The sequence below is a fragment of the Melospiza melodia genome, chromosome 15 (assembly GCF_035770615.1).
Source record: "Melospiza melodia melodia isolate bMelMel2 chromosome 15, bMelMel2.pri, whole genome shotgun sequence".
Taxonomy (NCBI): Eukaryota; Metazoa; Chordata; class Aves; order Passeriformes; family Passerellidae; genus Melospiza; species Melospiza melodia.
The window spans coordinates 2,063,389-2,082,413 of NC_086208.1; the positions used below are offsets into that span (position 1 = coordinate 2,063,389).

General features: G+C 52.3%; 1 protein-coding gene across 2 annotated transcripts in view; it reads left to right on the forward strand.

Annotated features, from left to right (window-relative positions):
- DUOX2 (dual oxidase 2) overlaps nucleotides 1-19,025 on the forward strand; it is a 34,329-nt gene that overhangs the window by 4,790 nt on the left and 10,514 nt on the right. For both annotated transcript variants that reach the window (XM_063169304.1, XM_063169305.1), the window contains exons 2-16: nucleotides 5,232-5,319; nucleotides 6,022-6,105; nucleotides 8,686-8,850; nucleotides 10,967-11,154; nucleotides 12,213-12,414; nucleotides 12,948-13,114; nucleotides 13,196-13,256; nucleotides 13,749-13,845; nucleotides 15,512-15,599; nucleotides 15,940-16,042; nucleotides 16,187-16,350; nucleotides 16,749-16,915; nucleotides 17,059-17,177; nucleotides 17,964-18,101; nucleotides 18,723-18,836. In XM_063169304.1, the coding sequence (XP_063025374.1) occupies nucleotides 5,256-5,319; nucleotides 6,022-6,105; nucleotides 8,686-8,850; nucleotides 10,967-11,154; nucleotides 12,213-12,414; nucleotides 12,948-13,114; nucleotides 13,196-13,256; nucleotides 13,749-13,845; nucleotides 15,512-15,599; nucleotides 15,940-16,042; nucleotides 16,187-16,350; nucleotides 16,749-16,915; nucleotides 17,059-17,177; nucleotides 17,964-18,101; nucleotides 18,723-18,836 (1,921 nt within the window). In that variant the 5' untranslated portion in view covers nucleotides 5,232-5,255. The remainder of the gene's footprint in view (nucleotides 1-5,231; nucleotides 5,320-6,021; nucleotides 6,106-8,685; nucleotides 8,851-10,966; nucleotides 11,155-12,212; nucleotides 12,415-12,947; nucleotides 13,115-13,195; nucleotides 13,257-13,748; nucleotides 13,846-15,511; nucleotides 15,600-15,939; nucleotides 16,043-16,186; nucleotides 16,351-16,748; nucleotides 16,916-17,058; nucleotides 17,178-17,963; nucleotides 18,102-18,722; nucleotides 18,837-19,025) is intronic.

Here is a 19,025-nt window from a genome sequence, read left to right on the forward strand (position 1 = left end):
GAAAAGTGATGCCTACAGCTCACAGCAGGAGAAACGGAGCTTGTTGCACCTTGTGAAGCATCCTCCACTCTGAAGCTGTGACCTTAGAGGGGACCTGGGGGTCCCTCTGTCACAGCATATGGAGGGGGGAAAAGCTGCAAATATCTCCAAGGAAGGATCAGCAGTTCAGCGGAAACAGACAAGTTAATCTCATATTTTAAAATAGTGGGGATCTGGAGGAGAAAAAGACAAAGGAGGCAGAAAGTTTGCCCAAACCCCAGAAGTTTCTCCTTACAGAATCTCCACTTCCGTGCTCCAGAATGGATCAGGATAAAGGGATTTTTTTTGGAAGTGCTCAGCCAAAAAACTTCTGGTGGCAGAGCAAACAGCAATCCTGGCTGGGGCTAACAACAATCCTAGCTGGGTCGCTCGGGGCTGCAGATTGGTATTTTCCATCGGAAAAAAATAACCCCGTCCCCTGGAAACTGAAACATCAGAACTGCAACTCCCAGCGGGGGAAAGAGGGGCGAGGAGGGAACCTGGCTGCGCTTTCCTGCCCTTGTAACAGGATGGAATAGAAGGAACCGAGGGTTAGTGCAGGTGGAGCATCCTCCCCTGGCAGCCCCCCGCAGCAGGGGCCGGGGTGGGGGTGCCGCCCCCTCCCTCCACATACCTGTTCCTCCTCCTCCTCCTCTTCCTCCTGCTGCCGCCGTTCTTGCGGGCGGCTCCGTCCCGCTCGGCGCTCTTATAGGGCGCGGGCCGTATGTAACCCGCGGAGCGCCCGCCCCAGCGCACTGCCGCCGCCCGCAGCGCTCCCGGCGAGGCCGCGGCGGCACCGGGGACACCGGGGGGACAGCACAGCGGCACACCGGGGACACGCGGTAACTGCCCGGAAGGGGGTCGGAATGGAGGGCACACGGGTGGGGGAAAGGGAGGTGCAGCGGCTCGGGGTACAGGGACACTCGCGGTCCCCGTCGTGCGTGTGTCTGAGGCCGTGGTGTCCGCGCTTGGAGGATGTCTGAGGGGCCGGGGCCACGCGTGTCCCTGCCTGGGGTCGGGACCGAGCCCACGCGTGTCCCTGCCTGTCTGCGGGACCGGGACCGAGCCCACGCGTGTCCCTGCCTGTCTGAGGGACCGGGGTCATGCGTGTCCCTGCCTGTCTGCGGGGTCGGCACCGCGCGTTCCCGCCTGTGTGGGAGCTGCGGCGCCGGGAGCGCGCCCGACCCCTCCGGCGCCGCGCACTGCCAGGGCCGCGCACGGTGCGACCTGCGGGGCTGGGGCTGTCACTGCTGAGGGGACAGGGGCTGGGAGTGTCACTGCTGAGGGGACAGGGCTGGGGCTGTCACTGCTGAGGGGACAGGGCTGGGAGTGTCACTGCTGAGGGGACAGGGGCTGGGGCTGTCACTGCTGCAGGGGACAGGGGCTGGGAGTGTCACTGCTGAGGGGACAGGGGCTGGGGCTGTCACTGCTGAGGGGACAGGGGCTGGGGCTGTCACTGCTGCAGGGGACAGGGGCTGGGGCTGTCACTGCTGAGGGGACAGGGGCTGGGGCTGTCACTGCTGCAGGGGACAGGGGCTGGGAGTGTCGCTGCTGCAGGGGACAGGGGATGGGAGTGTCACTTCTGAGGGGACAGGGGCTGGGAGTGTCACTGCTGAGGGGACAGGGGCTGGGGCTGTCACTGCTGAGGGGACAGGGGATGGGGCTGTCGCTTCTGAGGGGACAGGGCTGGGGCTGTCACTGCTGCAGGGGACAGGGCTGGGGCTGTCACTGCTGAGGGGACAGGGGCTGGGGCTGTCACTGCTGCAGGGGACAGGGGCTGGGAGTGTCACTGCTGAGGGGACAGGGGATGGGAGTGTCACTGCTGAGGGGACAGGGGATGGGGCTGTCACTGCTGAGGGGACAGGGGCTGGGAGTGTCACTGCTGCAGGGGACAGGGGCTGGGGCTGTCACTTCTGAGGGGACAGGGGATGGGACTGTCACTGCTGCAGGGGACAGGGGCTGGGAGTGTCGCTGCTGCAGGGGACAGGGGATGGGAGTGTCACTGCTGAGGGGACAGGGGATGGGAGTGTCACTGCTGAGGGGACAGGGCTGGGGCTGTCACTTCTGAGGGGACAGGGCTGGGGCTGTCACTGCTGCAGGGGACAGGGGATGGGATTGTCACTTTTAGAGGGGACAGGGGCTGGAGCTACTCCTCCCCACATCCCGCTGTGGGGACACGCTGGGACGGGGCCGTGCCCGGGGGATGGAAGGGTCGGGAGGTGTCCCCGTGTCCCCGTGTCCCCGTGTCCCGAGGGCTCGGGGTGATGTGTGAGTGAGCACGGCGAGCTGGAGCCCCGGGGATGGAAGGGTTCCCATGTCCCTGTGTCCCGAGGCTCCGGGTGGTGTGTGAGTGAGCACGGCGAGATGGAGCCCGGGGGATGAAGGGGTCGGGCCGTGTCCCCGTGTCCCCGTGTCCCGAGGCTGCGGGTGCTGTGATTTGTGAGCACGGTGAGCCGGAGCCGTGCGTGGCCTCGCCTGCAGGGTGCGGTGGAGCCCCGCACATCATCCCTGGCACTCGGGGAGCAGGCACGGCGCAGATCAGGCGGGACAGGAGGTCCTTGCTCTGTGGAAAGCTGTGTGTTTGCACTGACACATGGTTTTTGGAGGGGTGTGAAGCTCCGGGCTCTGACAGGACACAGGGATCCTCTCTGACGGGAGAAGACCAGTTTAATTTCACTAGGTGCAGAGGGAGGAAGGGAGTTTCCAAAGGTGGCACAGGGAATCTCTGGAAAAGCAGAATTTGGAGGGCTCATCATTACAATATTCCTGGGAAGCTTGACAAGGCTGTGGAAATAATCCAAACTTGCCAAACTTTTCCTCAGCAAAGCTGCACCAGGGCCAGTCTGTGAGATGGCTACTGTGACTGTATCACACTGGCCATGATCCAGACTGGAAAGCCTCCAGAGCCTTGTATTGACAAGGCATAAGATAACTAGATTTGAATTCCTGGGTGTAAGGAGATAAAGGATTCATGAGAACTGGCATGTCATCTCATGACTTGGGACAAGAGTTATTGCCATACCTGAGGACAAGGGAGGGGTGCTCAGTGATAGAAGGGATTTTAAAACACTTGTTGTGCTGGAACTCTGTGAGAAGACCCAGGGGGAAAGGGGAGATGTGTTGTTATAGGACATGGAAGAACGTATGTGCACACCGCTGTTCTCAAGGTGAAGAACAAAGGGAAGTTTATTTTCTTACTCTAACATTTATAGTTTTCTAAGAGTAAGCGTGGATTGGAGGGTGGCAGTGCCACCTCTCCAATGACACTGGACAGACTGACAGTCCACCAACTCTCTCCTCCTCTATAAAGGAATGCAAAAAAATGAGTTATTTACAGAGAGTGTGTGAGAAAGTTCACTACAAGAATGCCAGCATCAGAAGGCTTAGAAAAATCTTCAAAAAACAGAGGGACAGAGATGATGTGTGCTGTGGCTGTGGTGATGTGTTTTGAGCCTTGCCTCTGCTCTGTGTCTCCTGAGCCACCTTCAGACCTTGCTCTGGGGAGGGGGGCAGCTGCACATTTGGAGTCAGGAGGAGATAAATCCAGCTGTGTCTGATAAATCCAGCTGTACCTGATGAATCCAGCTGTGTCTGATGAATCCAGCTGTGTCTGATGAATCCAGCTGTGTCTCTGGGATCTCCCTTTCTGCAGCACAGGGGGCTGTGTGGACCTTTCTGCACAAGTCCCCAACTCTGTCCCCCCTAAGGGAAGGAGCTGCTTCACCAGGGAGAGCTTTCAGGCAGCACAGTCCCAGTCCCATGGTGACAGCACTGTGCCCATCCTGCCAGTGACCACAGGCACCTCCTTGTGTCTCTGTGAGCCAAACTTCCCTCTTCTTTGTGCAGAATGGGGCTCACAGAGCCCCTGGTGCAGCCCAGCAGCTGCACAAAATAAATCCCACATCCCCCAGACCATGCTCAGCACAGGGTGGAAAGGATGGAAGAGCTGTGGTGATGGCCAAGGAGTGTGGAAATGTCACTTCTTGAGACACAACTTATTTTCTAATGCAAAAAAACCCAAAAGTGCAGGAATTTTTGGCAGATGTAACCACAGGTCACGTGCTCTGCTCACAGCCTGGTGATGAGTGCTCAAATTGATGGATGCAATCAATGTGAGTGCAAATGATAATATTTAAGTCTCAGATCACTTTGTTTTCCAAGCAGACAGTTCAACATGAACTGATGTTTTGCAGTTTGCACCACTGGGAGTTACAGGTGAAAAATCCACACTGCAATTCTCAGTAAATGAAATATAAAGCCTACAGAGCTGCTGGAAATGTGTAAGCCTTTCCAAAGCCAGATTTTATTTCAGTTTTAATTGAATTAATGAAAAAATACTAAAAATTAGAAACATAAATTTGGATGTGACAGAGTGGTGTAGGAAAAGCTGAAACCTGTGTGCTGCTGCATCTCCTGGCAGCACAGCTCTTCTGAAATAGTGCTGATCTTTGGATGCACACTGAACCAGGGACAAAGAGCTGTATTTAGTGAAAAATCCTGTCTTGGAGTTAAATTCAGGTTTGGCATTTCTGCGCATGGAAAGCCAGTGGTGGGTGGAATTGTCACATTTGTGACTCTGAGTCACTTCACAATTCAGACTGGGAATCCCTCTCTTTTACCAGGTATTGCCTGGGATTTTAAATGTTCAGTTCCCACTGGTGAAATCTGCTCTGGATCCAGGGTTTTTGTGGAAAGGGAGGTGGTAAAGCACCATGAGAAAGGCTGGGCAGGAGGGATGGCCATCAGGTCAGCTCAGAGGGGATCAGGTTGTGCTGTCTGCAGGACTCACACACCCTGGGATGGCTGACTGTGTGCTGAGGCTGTTCCATCGTGTTCACAGCTGGATTTGCTTGGGTGGGGCAATGCAGGGGGAATTTCCACCTGAAATGTGCCTGTTTCTGTGATGAAATGTCAAGCTTTTCTCTTTCTGTAACGGAGCAGACACAGCTAGTTGGTGAGCTGTGAGTCTGAACTGGGACACCCCAAGGCAGGAACACTGGTCCTGCTCCAGCAGAACCTTCCCAAGGTGGTGGGGTCTCACCCAACTCTTGCCAGCTTCCCAGAGCCCACATCAGCAGGCACTGCTGATGGATGATGGCAGCAGGGGGGTTTTACCCAGCAGCACAAACCACAACAAGGAGCTGAGGTTTGCTCTTTCCACATTTCTGGGAAGAGCCCCCCTGCAGCTCCCTCCCTCTCCTCTCCATTTGCAGGTTGCTGCTTCCATCCAGGGGCAGATGGAACCTGCAGCAGTGATGCTGAGCTTGGTGGTGGCTCTGGTGGGAACATGGACCTTGGCGGGTAAGTGTGATATTTGGGATGGGGAACACAAATGGAGATCCTGGGGAGTTGGTGCCCCTCAGGGGAATTTCCTCTGAGCCACAGGATATCATTTCAGAGCACCCTGCTCTTGTGGAGGTGTCTCTGCCCAGGGGGAATGGAACCAGGGTGTGTTCATGGTCCCTTCCAACACAAATTCCATCATTCTGTGATGCAGCTTGTGAGGAGATAAGAAAACAATTGGAGCAAAGTGCAGGTGGAGAGACTGCCCCATGGCAGCTGAGCACGCAGCTTGTTGGCTGGAGCTGGAAGTCTTTGCTAGTATTAGCAAAATCAAAAGTAAAAGTAATAAAAATTAACGTGAAGGAAATAAGGTTGATGCAAAAGCGCCAAGTATTTCCTTGACTCACATGGACTTTGTGGGGGTCAGAAGTAAGGAGAGGTTTCTGATCCAGTGAGACAGAAGGAGAAAAGGATTGTCTTTTGGGATTAGACTGGTGGTGGCCCCAAATTGATCAGGGGACATCAGGATCACAAGCATGACTTTCTAATTTTAGCTATTGTTCCTCAAAAGGAGTGCAAAACTTGCCTGGAAACCTGCATAATTGGGAAGTTTCAGAAAGAATATGGGGAAAAAAAATCCCAATATAAATATAATCCTCCAGTGGTGATGCTTTCATGCTTTTTTCTTGCTGCTGCTGAGGTGTGTTCTGTGTGTTGCAGGAGCCCAGGAGAGCATCTCGTGGGAGGTGCAGCGCTACGATGGCTGGTACAACAACCTGCTGCACCACAGCCACGGCTCTGTGGGTGAGTGCCAGGGGTGCCAGGGTGGCATGGGCACCGTGAGCTGCCCCCTGGGCACTGGGCTTTCTGACAATCTACAGGTCTTTCTGGTGTTGGATCAGTCCCAGAGCAAAGCTTTGTGCCTCTGTGACATAGCTCAGAATGGACCCAGCTCTTTTCAGCAGGCATTTCTGTGGTGGTCAGGGATCCCAGAGCTGCAAAAAAAAAAAAAAAAAAAAAAAAAAAAATCTTTAGCCAAAATCAGCACACAGTTAAACAAGGATCCAACACAAGGCAGAAGACCTCATGGTCATGTGATGGTGTTCACAGGGGTTCTTGGATGAGGGAAGAGATGAAGATCTGACTCCATGTTTCAGAAGGCTGATTTATTATTTTATGATATATATTACATTAAAACTATACTAAAAGAATAGAAGAAAAGGATCTCATCAGAAGGCTAGCAAAGAATAGAAAAGAAAGAATGAATAACAAAGGCAGCTGTCCCAGACTCTCTGTCCCAGCCAGCTGGCTGTGATTGGCCATTAATTAGAAACAACCACATGAGACCAATCCCAGATGCACCTGTTGCATTCCACAGCAGCAGATAATCATTGTTTACATTTTGTTCCTGAGGCCTGTCAGCTTATCAGGAGGAAAAACACTAAGGAAAGGATTTTTCATAAAAGATGTCTGTGACACAGGCATGCTGAACCTTTGATTTTCTGCCCTACAGAGAGGTGATACCATGTGCTGGGAGAGGCATTAGGGATTTCCCTGTGCCATTGGTGAACTGTTTCCTCATGCTACAGCCATGGGCTCAACTCTAGATGTCCCTGAGCCAGGGGCCAGGACAGATCAGGCAGGATCTTACTTAAAACACTGAAGATTCTGAATCCTCATTTCTGGCAGGTTGGTCACTGCTCTGGTGACACACTGGCTCTCCCACACGACATGTGTGTCACCAGCCTTTAGTAACACCAAAGCCTGACAGGAAAAACCAGCCCTGACAGACCAGGTCTTCTTCTTCTAGAGTAGACAGATCAGACTTTAAGTTTTGGAAACCAATATGTGGAAACCAAGCCACAAACTAAGGCAGGAATTCAGGATTTCCCCCAGTTCTGGGGAACTCCAGTAAATGGTGACAAGGCTTTTAAAACCAGTGAGAAATGACCAGGAGGCCTCTGGGCCTTTCAGTTTTGGGACCAGCAGTGTGTGCAAAATCAGGGTGTTTCTCTCTCGTCTTCACACTTGTCTCTGGCTGTTCCCTTTCCCATTCCCTATGGTGCTGGAAAACACCACACCTCTGTAGGATTACGCTGTTAATATGGGACAGCTCAACATCACTCCAGTTACCCACTGGAGCACCATCCCAGACCTTCAGGAGGCACCAGGGATGCACACAGACGAGAGAAGGACAGCTGGAAGAGAGGAGGGTCCCTCCTGGCTCTAAGAGTACTGATTCCACTGTTGCAAGCAGTTTTGGGCGATGCCACCAATCCTTGCATGTTCTTGGCCACTCTGAGAACCCATGCCATCACAGACAACTTTTATGAAAAATCTTTTCTTTAAGATTTTTCCTCCTGAGAAGTTGAGAGGCCTCAGGAACAGAATGTAAATATTGATCATCTGCTGCTGTGGAATGCAACAGGTGCATCTGTGATTGGTCTCATGTTAGTTGTTTCTAATTAATGGCCGATCACAGCCAGCTGGCTCGGACTCTCTGTTTGAGACACAAACCTTTGTTATCATTCTTTATTATTCTATTTTTAGCCAGCCTTCTGATGAAATCCTTTCTCCTATTCTTTTAGTATAGTTTTAATATAATATTTGAAGCTGGCAAAGGGGGGCTATTTACAAACTATGAACGAGACAGGGAAAGCGCCTTGAGCTGTTTATTTTACGGCATCAGTCTCATTACATGATTATGACAATGGGAAGATGCCACCAGCTCACAATCCAGGCAGCAGGCCAAAAAACTTAATGTTACAACTTACTTTATAAGCTTCTTGACCACTCACACAAAGCAAAAGCACATTGACAGTAGTTCTATCCAATCACCATAAGCACATGTACCTTTGGTTAAAACAATGCTTGTATTTAGAATATAATACCTGCTTGTAAGCTTTAAAACACAATGCACAGAGCTCCATTATTAAGCTTTAACCTTCCTAATATCTTGCTAGATAAACTTTCTGCAGCTTAGAGAGCTATTCAGACAAGCATTAATACACAGGCCATTGTTCTATTTGCCCCTGCTTTTTCTACAGTTTAAATAATTTTTCTGCTGACCTATCTCATGGCTGCTGCTTAGCTCTGCTCACAGTTCTGCTGTATCTGAGGCCTGCCTTTTGCAGCTTTCCCCAAAACCCTCTAATTTTGTGGATTTCCCACAATTTACATCATAAAACAATAAATCAAGCCTTCTAAAACATGGAGTCAGATCTTTATCTCTTCTCTCATCATGGGACCCCTGCGAACACGGTCACACCACGCTGTGCTCTCGCTGTCCTCTGGGTCCAGAACACACAATCCACGTGTCCTGCCATGGCTGGGCAGCAGAGGACCCACGTTAACCAATCTCCCCTGTGTGTTTTGGTGCTGCAGGAGCCAGGCTGCTGCGCCTGCTGCCGGCACATTTCGCGGACGGCGTGTACCAGGCGCTGCAGGAGCCCCGCGTGCCCAACGCGCGCCAGCTGAGCACCGCCCTGGCACGGGGCCCCTCGGGGCTGCCCTCGCGCAGGAACAGCACCGTGCTGGCCGTCTTCTTTGGTAAGACCCTGCTGGGGAAGGCGAAACAGGAAAGCCTTATAAATATGATTGCCTGGCAAAAGATTTTGAGATATGGAAACTATAAGCGAGATGGAAGTGAAAGCAAGCTTTGAGATACCTCAGTTACTGAACAACTGGAAAACAATGGTGTGGCCAGCTGAAGGTGATCCCCTTTTGATGGAACAACATCCTCTGCTAGCAGACAGGCCCAAGGGTCTGAGCAGACCCTACAGCTTGGCAGAGGGGGTCCATAGAGGAGTTTTTAGGGTTTAAAATGTAGCACAGTATGGTAATGTAATGATTCTTATAGGCTGTATGGAAATGCTGTAGGATTTGTATCTTGTACTATATTGGTTAGTGAGAATTAGAATATTCAACACAGAAGAAGATTTATGGTATAACAGGAACTTTGCTCACTTACTTTTCTATGCTCTTACCTCTTAGCTCTTACTCTTACCTCTTGTCTCTCATTTTACTCTCTTATGCTTTTACCCTCTTACCCTCTCATCCTCTCTCCCCCTCTCTTCTCTCGGGCCTGCTCTGAGCTGTGGCTGGCAGCTCCCAGCAGGGCCCTGCACCCAGGCCCTTTGCAATAAACCTCAAATTCCAAGACCAGAAGAAGATTTATTGTATTGTAACGGGAACCTCACCCTATGATCCTCTCTTTTACTCTCTCATTCTCTCTTTACCACTCTCTTTATCTCTCTTTCCCTCTTTGGGGCCTGCTCTGAGCTGTGTTTGGCAGCTCCCAGCAGGGCCCTGCACCCAGGCCCTTTGCAATAAACCCCAAGTTCCACGACCTGGCTGCAGAGATCTCTCGTCTCCATCCGTCCCGACAGTGCAACCCCCCCATCAATCCTACAAGACCCCACATCCACTGCAAAAATGGTGGTTTGGGTGAAAAAAAGTTGGTTTGTCACACACCCAAGGCCGTGCATGGGAATGCTCCTCACCCAGTGCTCTGCAGCAGACCCACTTGTGAATATCAGACCCAGCAGACACTTGTGGATATCAGATCCACAGACACTTGTGGATATCACACTCCTTGGGTATTGTCAGAACCCAGGACATCCCTCCTGGATGTCTCAAGCCCCTGCGAGGGGGCTCAGAGACCTTGGCACAGAGTCCAAGACCCCTGTGCCTTTGATTTTGACCCATGGAAAAAATTACCAACCTTATATGAGGATTTACAAGCCACAAAAGTTTAAGTCGAATGATAGTTAGTTTGTCACAGGGTGGAAAAGTAGAATTTTGGGGTTTTTAGAATGAGGGCTCGGGGTCCCAAGATGGAGGAATTTGGGTGTGCCTTGGCCTTTTTTCTCCTTCTTCCTAACCTCCATCTTCTGGGTCATGCTGGCACTTTTGGATTGGTTTAGAGTAGAAACTCACTGTCTAACATAGGTGATAGGTATTGGGAAATTACTGTAAATAGTATACACATAGTTTTTAGTATAAAAGATAACAGAAGGCAGTCAGTGTGCCTCAACCCAACCTGCCAGAGAGACCTCGGCAGGTCAGAGAAAGAATGTTCTAGACAACAGAAAAGAAACAACATTGAAAACCAGGACAGAAGAATGCCAACTCCTTCCTTAGTTGCCAGGCTGGGAAAGGAGACTCTCTGACACATCTGGGAGTTATGCTGCCCACAGAGACCCCTGACAGGATCTGACTTCACCACAGCACTGTCTGGCTAGGAGAGATCATGTGGGTTTTTGGTGACCTTTGCCAGGTGACCCAAGTGCTGATATTTGTCATTTGGGAACTTCCTCATTTCTTTTAGCACCAGAGTTGCCCCACGGCAAAAACACAAGACAGGTGTGATAAGAGCCGTGCTGGGCTGCACTGCTGCAAGCTGGAGCAGCTTTTTCAGTCTCCCAGGAGCTCAGTGGGGTCTTAGGTCTCCAGGCCTGGAGATGTTTGTCTCTGGGGAATCATGGAATCCCAGAATGTGTGGGTTGGAAGGGATCTCAATGGTCATTTTGTTCAAGGTTCCTTCCAGCCCTGTTCAGCCTGGCCTGGGTCACCCTGGCTGCTCGTGTTGGTGCCCTCAGCCCGCCCACAGCTGCCCTCCCTGCTGTCCTGCTCCAGCTGCTGACCAGGCTTTGGTGTCTGCCAGGTTTCCACGTGCTCCTGGACATCCTGGAGACAGAGAAGCCCGGCTGCCCTGCTGAGTTCCTCAACATCCACATCCCCTCTGGAGACCCCACGTTTGACCCTGCTGGCACTGGAGACGTGGTCCTGCCCTTCCAGCGTGTCCGCTGGGCAGCAGAGACAGGACAGAGCCCCAACAGTCCCCGGGAGCAGGTGGGTGTACTCTCCTCTGCTCTTTGCCTTTCATCCAAATTCTTCTCCACCCACCACTGGGGTCAGTAACACCCAATATAATTTACAGAAATACCTGATAGCACTACTACATCCCTAAAAATAAACATCTCTCAAGCACTTAAACCAACTAAATGAACCCAAAGCCAACTTCCAGTTTCACATTGAGCAATGCTAGTGATTGCCCAGAGTCAAAGCATTTCCCCAATGAAGAAAATGAAGAAATTGACTGACCTATTTCTTTGACTGACAAAGAAATAGGTCAGTCAATTATTGCACGTTGTTTTAGGCACCAAGTTCTGTCTTTAATAATGTTTCACAAAGCTGAGCTGGCCCTGCCACAAAGATGTGGTGCTCCCCTGAATTTCAGTAATTTTGGAAAATAAATCCAGGTTTTCCCCCAGTTTCTCTGGATTTTGCTGTTCTGATTGTGTTCCCCAGATTTCTTTCATGCTGGAGATCTCTCCAGCCAAAATCACCAAAGTAAAACACCCCCCTAAACCTTTCAGGGGACCAACCCTGAAGAGACCAATTTAGCAAGTCATGTTTTTATCAATATTTAAAAGCTTAAAAAATTGGAAACACCAGCATGTTTTCAGAATAAAAAGCATGTTTCCATGCAAACATTTGGAAGGGGAGATGTTCAACATGCTTCCAGGATAGTGGGCTTTCCTACTGTGAGATCAGAGGGGAAAGCTCTGGTGTTCCCAGTTTCCCCAGAGATGGGTTTAGTCCCTTTCCAGCCTACATAGGGATTCACAGATGTCTGCTTCTGGGCATAGCCAAAATAATTGGGGAAAAATCAATCCCAAATGTACTTTTGAAAAGCTTGTACCTGGTTATTTCCTCTACCTGGCACTAACTCCTGAAGCTTGCATAGAGATTGTATTTGCTTCCTGAGAGCTCTGGTTAAAATGAGGTTAAAACAGACTGCTTTGCAAGAGCAAAAGAGGCAGATTGGGGCTTTCCAGACCTCTTTTTTGCACCTTTCCAGTGAAACCCTGTCCCCTGTTAATGCCTCTTCCCTGTGCCTGCCCTAGACCAACGGGGTGACGGGCTGGCTGGATGGCAGCTCCATCTACGGCCCCTCTCACTCCTGGAGCGATGCCCTGAGGAGCTTCCAGGGAGGACAGCTGGCAGCAGGGCCCAACGGGAGCCTCCCCAGGCAGACAGACGGGAGGGTGCCCATGTGGAAGGCTCTGGATCCATCCACGGGACAGGGCGGTCCCCAAGGGATCTACGGTAAGGGGGGCATCCCAATGGTTCCTCATCCCTGCAGGGAGCAGGGGGTCCCTGGAGCTGAGCCCAGAGCTGAGCCCAGGAAAGGGGAAAGGGCAGAAGATGCAGGATTTGTGGATCAGGAGGGCTGTGGCAGGTTCCCAAGGGGTGGGAGATTTGAGCCCCAGCAGGACGCACCAGGAACTCCAGAGGCCACATATCCTGGTGGCAATGTCAGAGAGCAGCTCTGATCCCAGCTGAACTCTGGGGAAAGGGGCTGCTGCGGACACAAACCCACCCAGCTTGCTTGGAGCTCCTCACCTGCCCAACATTTAGTCCATGCTGGGGGCCTGGTGCTGCTTCTCACTGGCCCAGGTTGCTGCTCTGGCTGGGGGGAAGGAAGGGTGAGGGGACAAGGGGACACTGGGCTGGGGGTGCTCCTCCAGGGACAGGGGGACACTGGGCTGGACCCACGGGGCTGGGTGAGCTCCTCCAGCCACGGGCAAAGCCAGACCCAGCGGTGACACCCCCAGTGATGGTCGTGGTGGCTCTTGCAGACCTGGGGAGTGCCTGGGGGAATGAGAGCCCCTTCCTGCAGGCCGAGAGCATCGCCTGGTTCCGCTACCACAACCGCGTGGCCGCAGCCCTGGCCCAGCAGCATCCCGCCTGGTCCGATGAGGATCTCTTCCAGCACGCCCGCAAGAGGGTCATCGCCACCTTCCAGGTGAGGGCTGGCACCCCCAGCTCTGCTGGGACCCCCAGGATCTTGCCTGGTTCCGGCCCTGACCCGTTTCCCTGTTCCTAGAGCATCGTTCTGTACGAGTGGCTGCCAACCCTGCTGGGCACACAGGTCCCCGAGTACCAAGGTGAGGGTGGGCAGAGCAGGGCTGGGAGCAGGGGAGGGGACAGGGGAGCTGGTGGGTGGGGAGGGAGAGGGGGCTTGGCCCCTTTTCCCTCCAGCCTGACAGTGTTCACAGGGGTGTTATGTCGAGGGAAGAGACGAGGATCTGATTCTATGTTTCAAAAGGCTTGATTTATTATTTTATTATATATATATTACATTAAAACTGTACTAAAAGAATAGAAGAAAAGGTTTCATCAGAAGGCTGGCTAAGCTAATAATAGAAAGGAAGGAATGGTAACAAAGGTTTGTGGCTCTGCTCTGTGTCCGAGCCAGCTGACTGTGATTGGCCATTAATTAGAAACAACCAACATGAGACCAATCACAGGTGCACCTGTTGCATTCCATAGCAGCAGATAATCAATGTTTAAATTTTGTTCCTGAGGCCCCTTAGCTTCTCAGGAGGAAAAATCCCAAGGAAAGGATTTTTCATAAAAGATGCCACACTCCCCCACAGGTTACCAGCAGCACCTGGACCCCAGCATCTCCCCTGAATTTGTGGCAGCTGCCAGGCAGTTCCTGGCCACCATGGTGCCTCCAGGAGTTTACAAGAGGTAGGAGCAGCCCGGTGGGACCATGGGACTGTGTGAGGGGAGGGGATGCCCAAGCTGGGCTGGTGACTGGGAATGGTCTTTGTTGGGATGGTTGTTGGGGGAGATGAAAGAAAGCATTATAAATATGATTGTCTAGCAAAAGATTTTGAGAATATAGAAACTATAAGCAAAATTGAAATGAAAGCAAACTTTGAGATACCTTACTAAACAACTACAAAAATATAGTATGACCAGCTAAAGGTAATCCCCTTTTAATGAAACAATAACCTCTGCTTGCAACCAAGTCCAAAAGTCAGAGCAGACCCTACTAACTTAGCAAAAAAAGTCCAAAGAGTAATTTTTAAAATTTAAAATGTAACATAATATAGTAATGTAATAATTCTTATGAAGTGTATGTAAATACGATAAAATGTATATATTGAACTGAATGAGTTAGTAAAAATTAGAATATTCAACACAAAAAAAGGTTTATTGTATTTTAATAATAAATACAATAAATCTTTTATCCTCCTTTACTCTCTCTCTCTCATCCTCTTTATCACTCTTCTCTCAAGCCTGCTGCGAGCTGCAACTAGTAAAAGTAAAGAACTTGTAAAGATCCCCTTTACAATAAATCATAAATTCCACAACCTAACATCAAAAATCTCTAATCTCCATCTGTCCCAACCATCCTACCCCACAGTCACTCCTACCAATGGTTTCTGTCCCTTCCCCATGTCTCAGCTGAGACAGCCAAGTCCTGGCATCTTTGGGCACCCCTGGCTCAGGGCTGTGGGCTCAATCCTCCTCTGTTCTTCCAGGGACACCAGGGGCAGGTTCAATCCCTCTCTGCTGTTCCAGGGACACCAGGGGCAGGTTCAATCCACCTCTATTCTTCTAGGGACACCAGGGGCAGGTTCAATCCCTCTCTGTTCTTCCAGGGGCAGGTTCAATCCCTCTCTGTTCTTCTAGGGACACCAGGGAGAGGTTGAATCCACCTCTATTCTTCTAGGGACACCAGGGAGAGGTTCAATCCACCTCTGTTCTTCTAGGGACACCAGGGGCAGGTTCAATCCTTCTCTGTTCTTCCAGGGGCAGGTTCAATCCCTCTCTGCTGTTCCAGGGACACCAGGGGCAGGTTCAATCCCTCTCTGTTCTTCCAGGGGCAGGTTCAATCCTCCTCTGTTCTTCCAGGGACACCAGGGGCAGGTTCAATCCCTCTCTGCTGTTCCAGGGACACCAGGGACAGGTTCAATCCCTCTCTGTTCTTCCAGGGACACCAGGGGCAGATTCAATCCTTCTCTGTTCTTCCAGGGGCAGGTTCAATCCTCCTCTGTTCTTCCAGGGACACCAGGGGCAGGTTCAATCCTTCTCTGTTTTTCCAGGGACAGGTTCAATCCCTCTCTGTTCTTCTAGGGACACCAGGGGCAGGTTCAATCCCTCTCTGCTGTTCCAGGGACACCAGGGGCAGGTTCAATCCCTCTCTGTTCTTCTAGGGATACCAGGGGCAGGTTCAATCCTCCTCTGTTCTTCCAGGGACACCAGGGGCAGGTTCAATCCTCCGCTGTTCTTCCAGGGGCAGGTTCAATCCTCCTCTGCTGTTCCAGGGACACCAGGGGCAGGTTCAATCCCTCTCTGCTGTTCCAGGGACACCAGGGGCAGGTGCAATCCCTCTCTGTTCTTCCAGGGACACCAGGTGCAGGTTCCAGAACGTGTCTGTCTCCGGTGCCTCGTTCCCTGCAGCGCGGCTCTGCAACAGCTACTGGAGCAGAGAGGTACAGGGTGGGGAGCACGGGGGTCCCTGGGGATGTGGCAGGCTGGCCAGGGGTCTTCACCCCTTGCTCTGGGTTATGGGGCACCCCACAGGGGTCTGTGAGGGAAATTGGGTGCAGATCATGACAGCCAGACAAGGGGTGAGGGATCCTCCCCATCCAGCCTCCCCAGCCTTCAGCTGTGTCAGGCTCAGACCTCGAGGCTGAGCTGATGTGGAGAAAATGAGCCTGGAAGGGGTCCCTGATTCCCCTGCACCCCTGGGGGCACCAGGTCAGGGTTGTGGGGCTGCTTTCTGTCCTCCCTTGTGCAAGAGGAATCACTGGTTCTTCCCATGCCTGTCAGAGCCCTGGGCTACAGCAGGCAGAGGATGTGGACGAGATCCTGCTGGGGATGAGCTCCCAGATAGCAGAGCAGGAGGACAACGTTGTGGTGGAGGATCTGCAAGGTCTGTACTGCAGCTGTGCCGGTGCTGGGGGCAGGGTGGGGAGGCAGGTGCCATCGCCTCCTTCATCAGCACCCAGCCACACAGCTCAGCCTCTTTAAAGGAGGTGCAGAGAGCTACAGACACACAGAGCATGTGCCCCCACAGATTTCTGGTATGGGCCCCTGAAGTATTCCCGCACTGACTACGTGGCCAGCTGGATCCAGCGAGGGAGGGACTTTGGCCTGCCCACCTACAACCAAGCCCGGCAGCATTTTGGGTTGGAACCTCTCCAAAACTGGTCAAGCCTTGCCCCACACCTGGAGCCACAGGTAACAGGGCAGGGAATGCTTGTGGGACAAAGGGGGATGGGTTGTTCCAGGCAGGAACTGAATTCTGCAGCTTCATAGGAAGGGGGAGATCAGTGCATGTCCTGATTTTCATGCTGCAGGGGGTAACTGTAATTTCATGTCATGAATAAACCATCCTGTCCCAGTGCCACCAGGCACTCTGCTCCTCCTAGATCTGGTGTGCCCTGGGAGTGATGCTCAGCTGCTCAAGCTCAAGCAATGGGCTCCAGGCTGTGTGAGGCTCAGCATCCTCCCAGCCCACAGATGTGTGATGCCTGGGAAATGCACATTCCTTACACCTCCCAAGGCTTGCCAACACTTTATGGTGCCCTGGCAGAACTCCCTGTGCTCACGGATGTGTGCTTGGGGTTTCTCACCAGGTCCTGCAGAAGGTTGCTGCCCTGTATGGCAACAACCTGGCTGGGCTGGAGCTGCTCCCTGGAGGCATGCTGGAGGCTGATGGCTCCCTCTTCTCCACCATCATCCTGGAACAGTTCCTGCGCCTGCGTGATGCCGACAGGTTTTGGTTCGAAAACACCAAGAATGGGTAACGGCCTCATCCCTGTCTGAGAGTTGCTCTGCAAACCCCAGTAACACATGAAAACTGGAGGAAAAGCATCCTCCAGCTTCCTCAGTTCCCTCCTGATGCTGGTCAGTGACAACCACTTGTCTCCATGTCCTTTTCCTCAGGCTGTTCACGGAGGAGGAGATCAGGGAGATCCGTAACACCACCTTCTACAGCGTGCTGACTTCTGTCACCTCTGCCCAACCCACAGACCTCCAGCCCCACGTGTTCACGTGGACACAGGGTGAGTGCACCCTGCAGTGGGAGGGCACAGGGAGGGAATGGCTCCTGCAAGGCAGCAAGGGAAACAGAGCCACCCCAGTGACACAGCTGGTGAGTAAATGGCACAGGGAACACATCAGGTTTGGGGTTTCTCAAGCCTCACACCTGCTATGACCCTAAACCAGCAAAATGGGCACAAAATGCAGGGGTTGCTTGTGAGCAAGATGTTCACACACGGTGTAGATGTTGAAGGAGGGCTGTAGTGCAGGCAAGCATGATCCCAAGGGAAAAATGCATATTACTGTCTGGCAAAATGCCTTTTCCTCTTGGAATATTGCCACACCTTCCCATTTACTGGAAGCATTACATTTGGGCAACGTTCCAGACCTTGCAAAGTGCTTTCATTCCCATGGTGTGTGTTCCTTGTAGTCACACCAGGAGGACTTCCTGCAGGATCCAGATGAGTGCAGGCTCTGAGCCCCAGATTGCTGTGGCCCAGGGTCTTGCTCAGCCCATCCCAGCAGGAGAGGGGATGGTGCTGAACCTGCAGAGCACTTGAGTCCAGTTTGCTGTGGCAGGCAAAAGTTGAACCCAAACCCAAAGGCTGTCCCCAAGAGGTGGAGTTTAAATCAAGCACCCCAATTCTGCTGTCCCCAAGAGGTGGAGTCTAAATCAAGCCCCCCAGTTCTGCACTTCTGGGTCGCTCAGCCATGACCCCCATCAACATCTTCATGCAGAGGCTCCTGGGGGGATGCAGGTGGGCTGGGTGCAAGGCCACTGACACTCACAGCCTGTTTCCCCCTTGCAGGGGACCCGTGCCCCCAGCCCCAGCAGCTGACAGCTCAACTCCTGGCCAACTGCACGCCCATGATGGTGCTGGACTACTTTGCAGGCAGCGGCGCGGGCTTCGGCATCATCATCGTTGTCCTCTGCTGCCTGCCCCTGGGTTTGTCATTCTGTTCCCTCTTCCTGTCACTGTCCTCCTCTTCCACCTCTCCACAGAAAGGGGCTGAGTGCCCATGGACAGAGCACCTCCCAGCAGGAGCTGCTGAGTCCTAGTCTCTGCTGGGGGGCTTCAGCTGGCAGGGTCCTTGGGCACCAGGAGGGAGCCAAGGGGGGAAGGAGCTCTGTGATCTCTCACGTGTGACCATGTTCACAGGGGTCCAAGGATGAGGGAAGAGATAAGGATTTGACTTTATGTTTAATATATCAGAAGGCTTGATCTATTATTTTGTTATATAGATTACATTAAAACTATACTAAAAGAATAGAAGGAAAGATTTCATCAGAAGGCTAGCTAAGAATAGAATAGAAAAGAATGATAACAAAAGCTCTGTCTCAGACTCTCTGTCCAAGCCAGCTGGGCTGTGATTGGCCATTAATTACAAATTACATCCAACATGGGCCAATCACAGATGCACCTGTTGCACTCCACAGCAGCAGATAATCATTGTTTGCATTTTGTTCCTGAGGCCTCCCAGCTTCTCAGGAGGAAAAATCCTACGGAAAGCATTTTTCACAAAAGATGTCTGTGACACTCATGCCCCTTTCTCCCCTGTGTCCCCAGTGACTCTGTTTGTGGCCTGGGTGGTTGCTGCTCTGCGCAGGAGGGATTTCCAGAAGCTGCAGAGGAAGCAGGGCACCAGCGTGCGCAGGGAGGTGTCTGGTGAGGCCATGCATGGTGAGTGGCACTGCCAGCCCTGCGGTGGCATCTGCTGCTGCTGCTGCTGCCAGGGCACTCTCTGAGGCAGGGCTGGGCCTGAGGCTTGTACCCAGGGCGGATTTAAGGAGGAACAGCTTCCCCAGGAGCACAGCCAGCAGTGGGACAGGGAGCCCAGGGCTTGGTAGCCCATCCTGCTCAAGGCCTGAC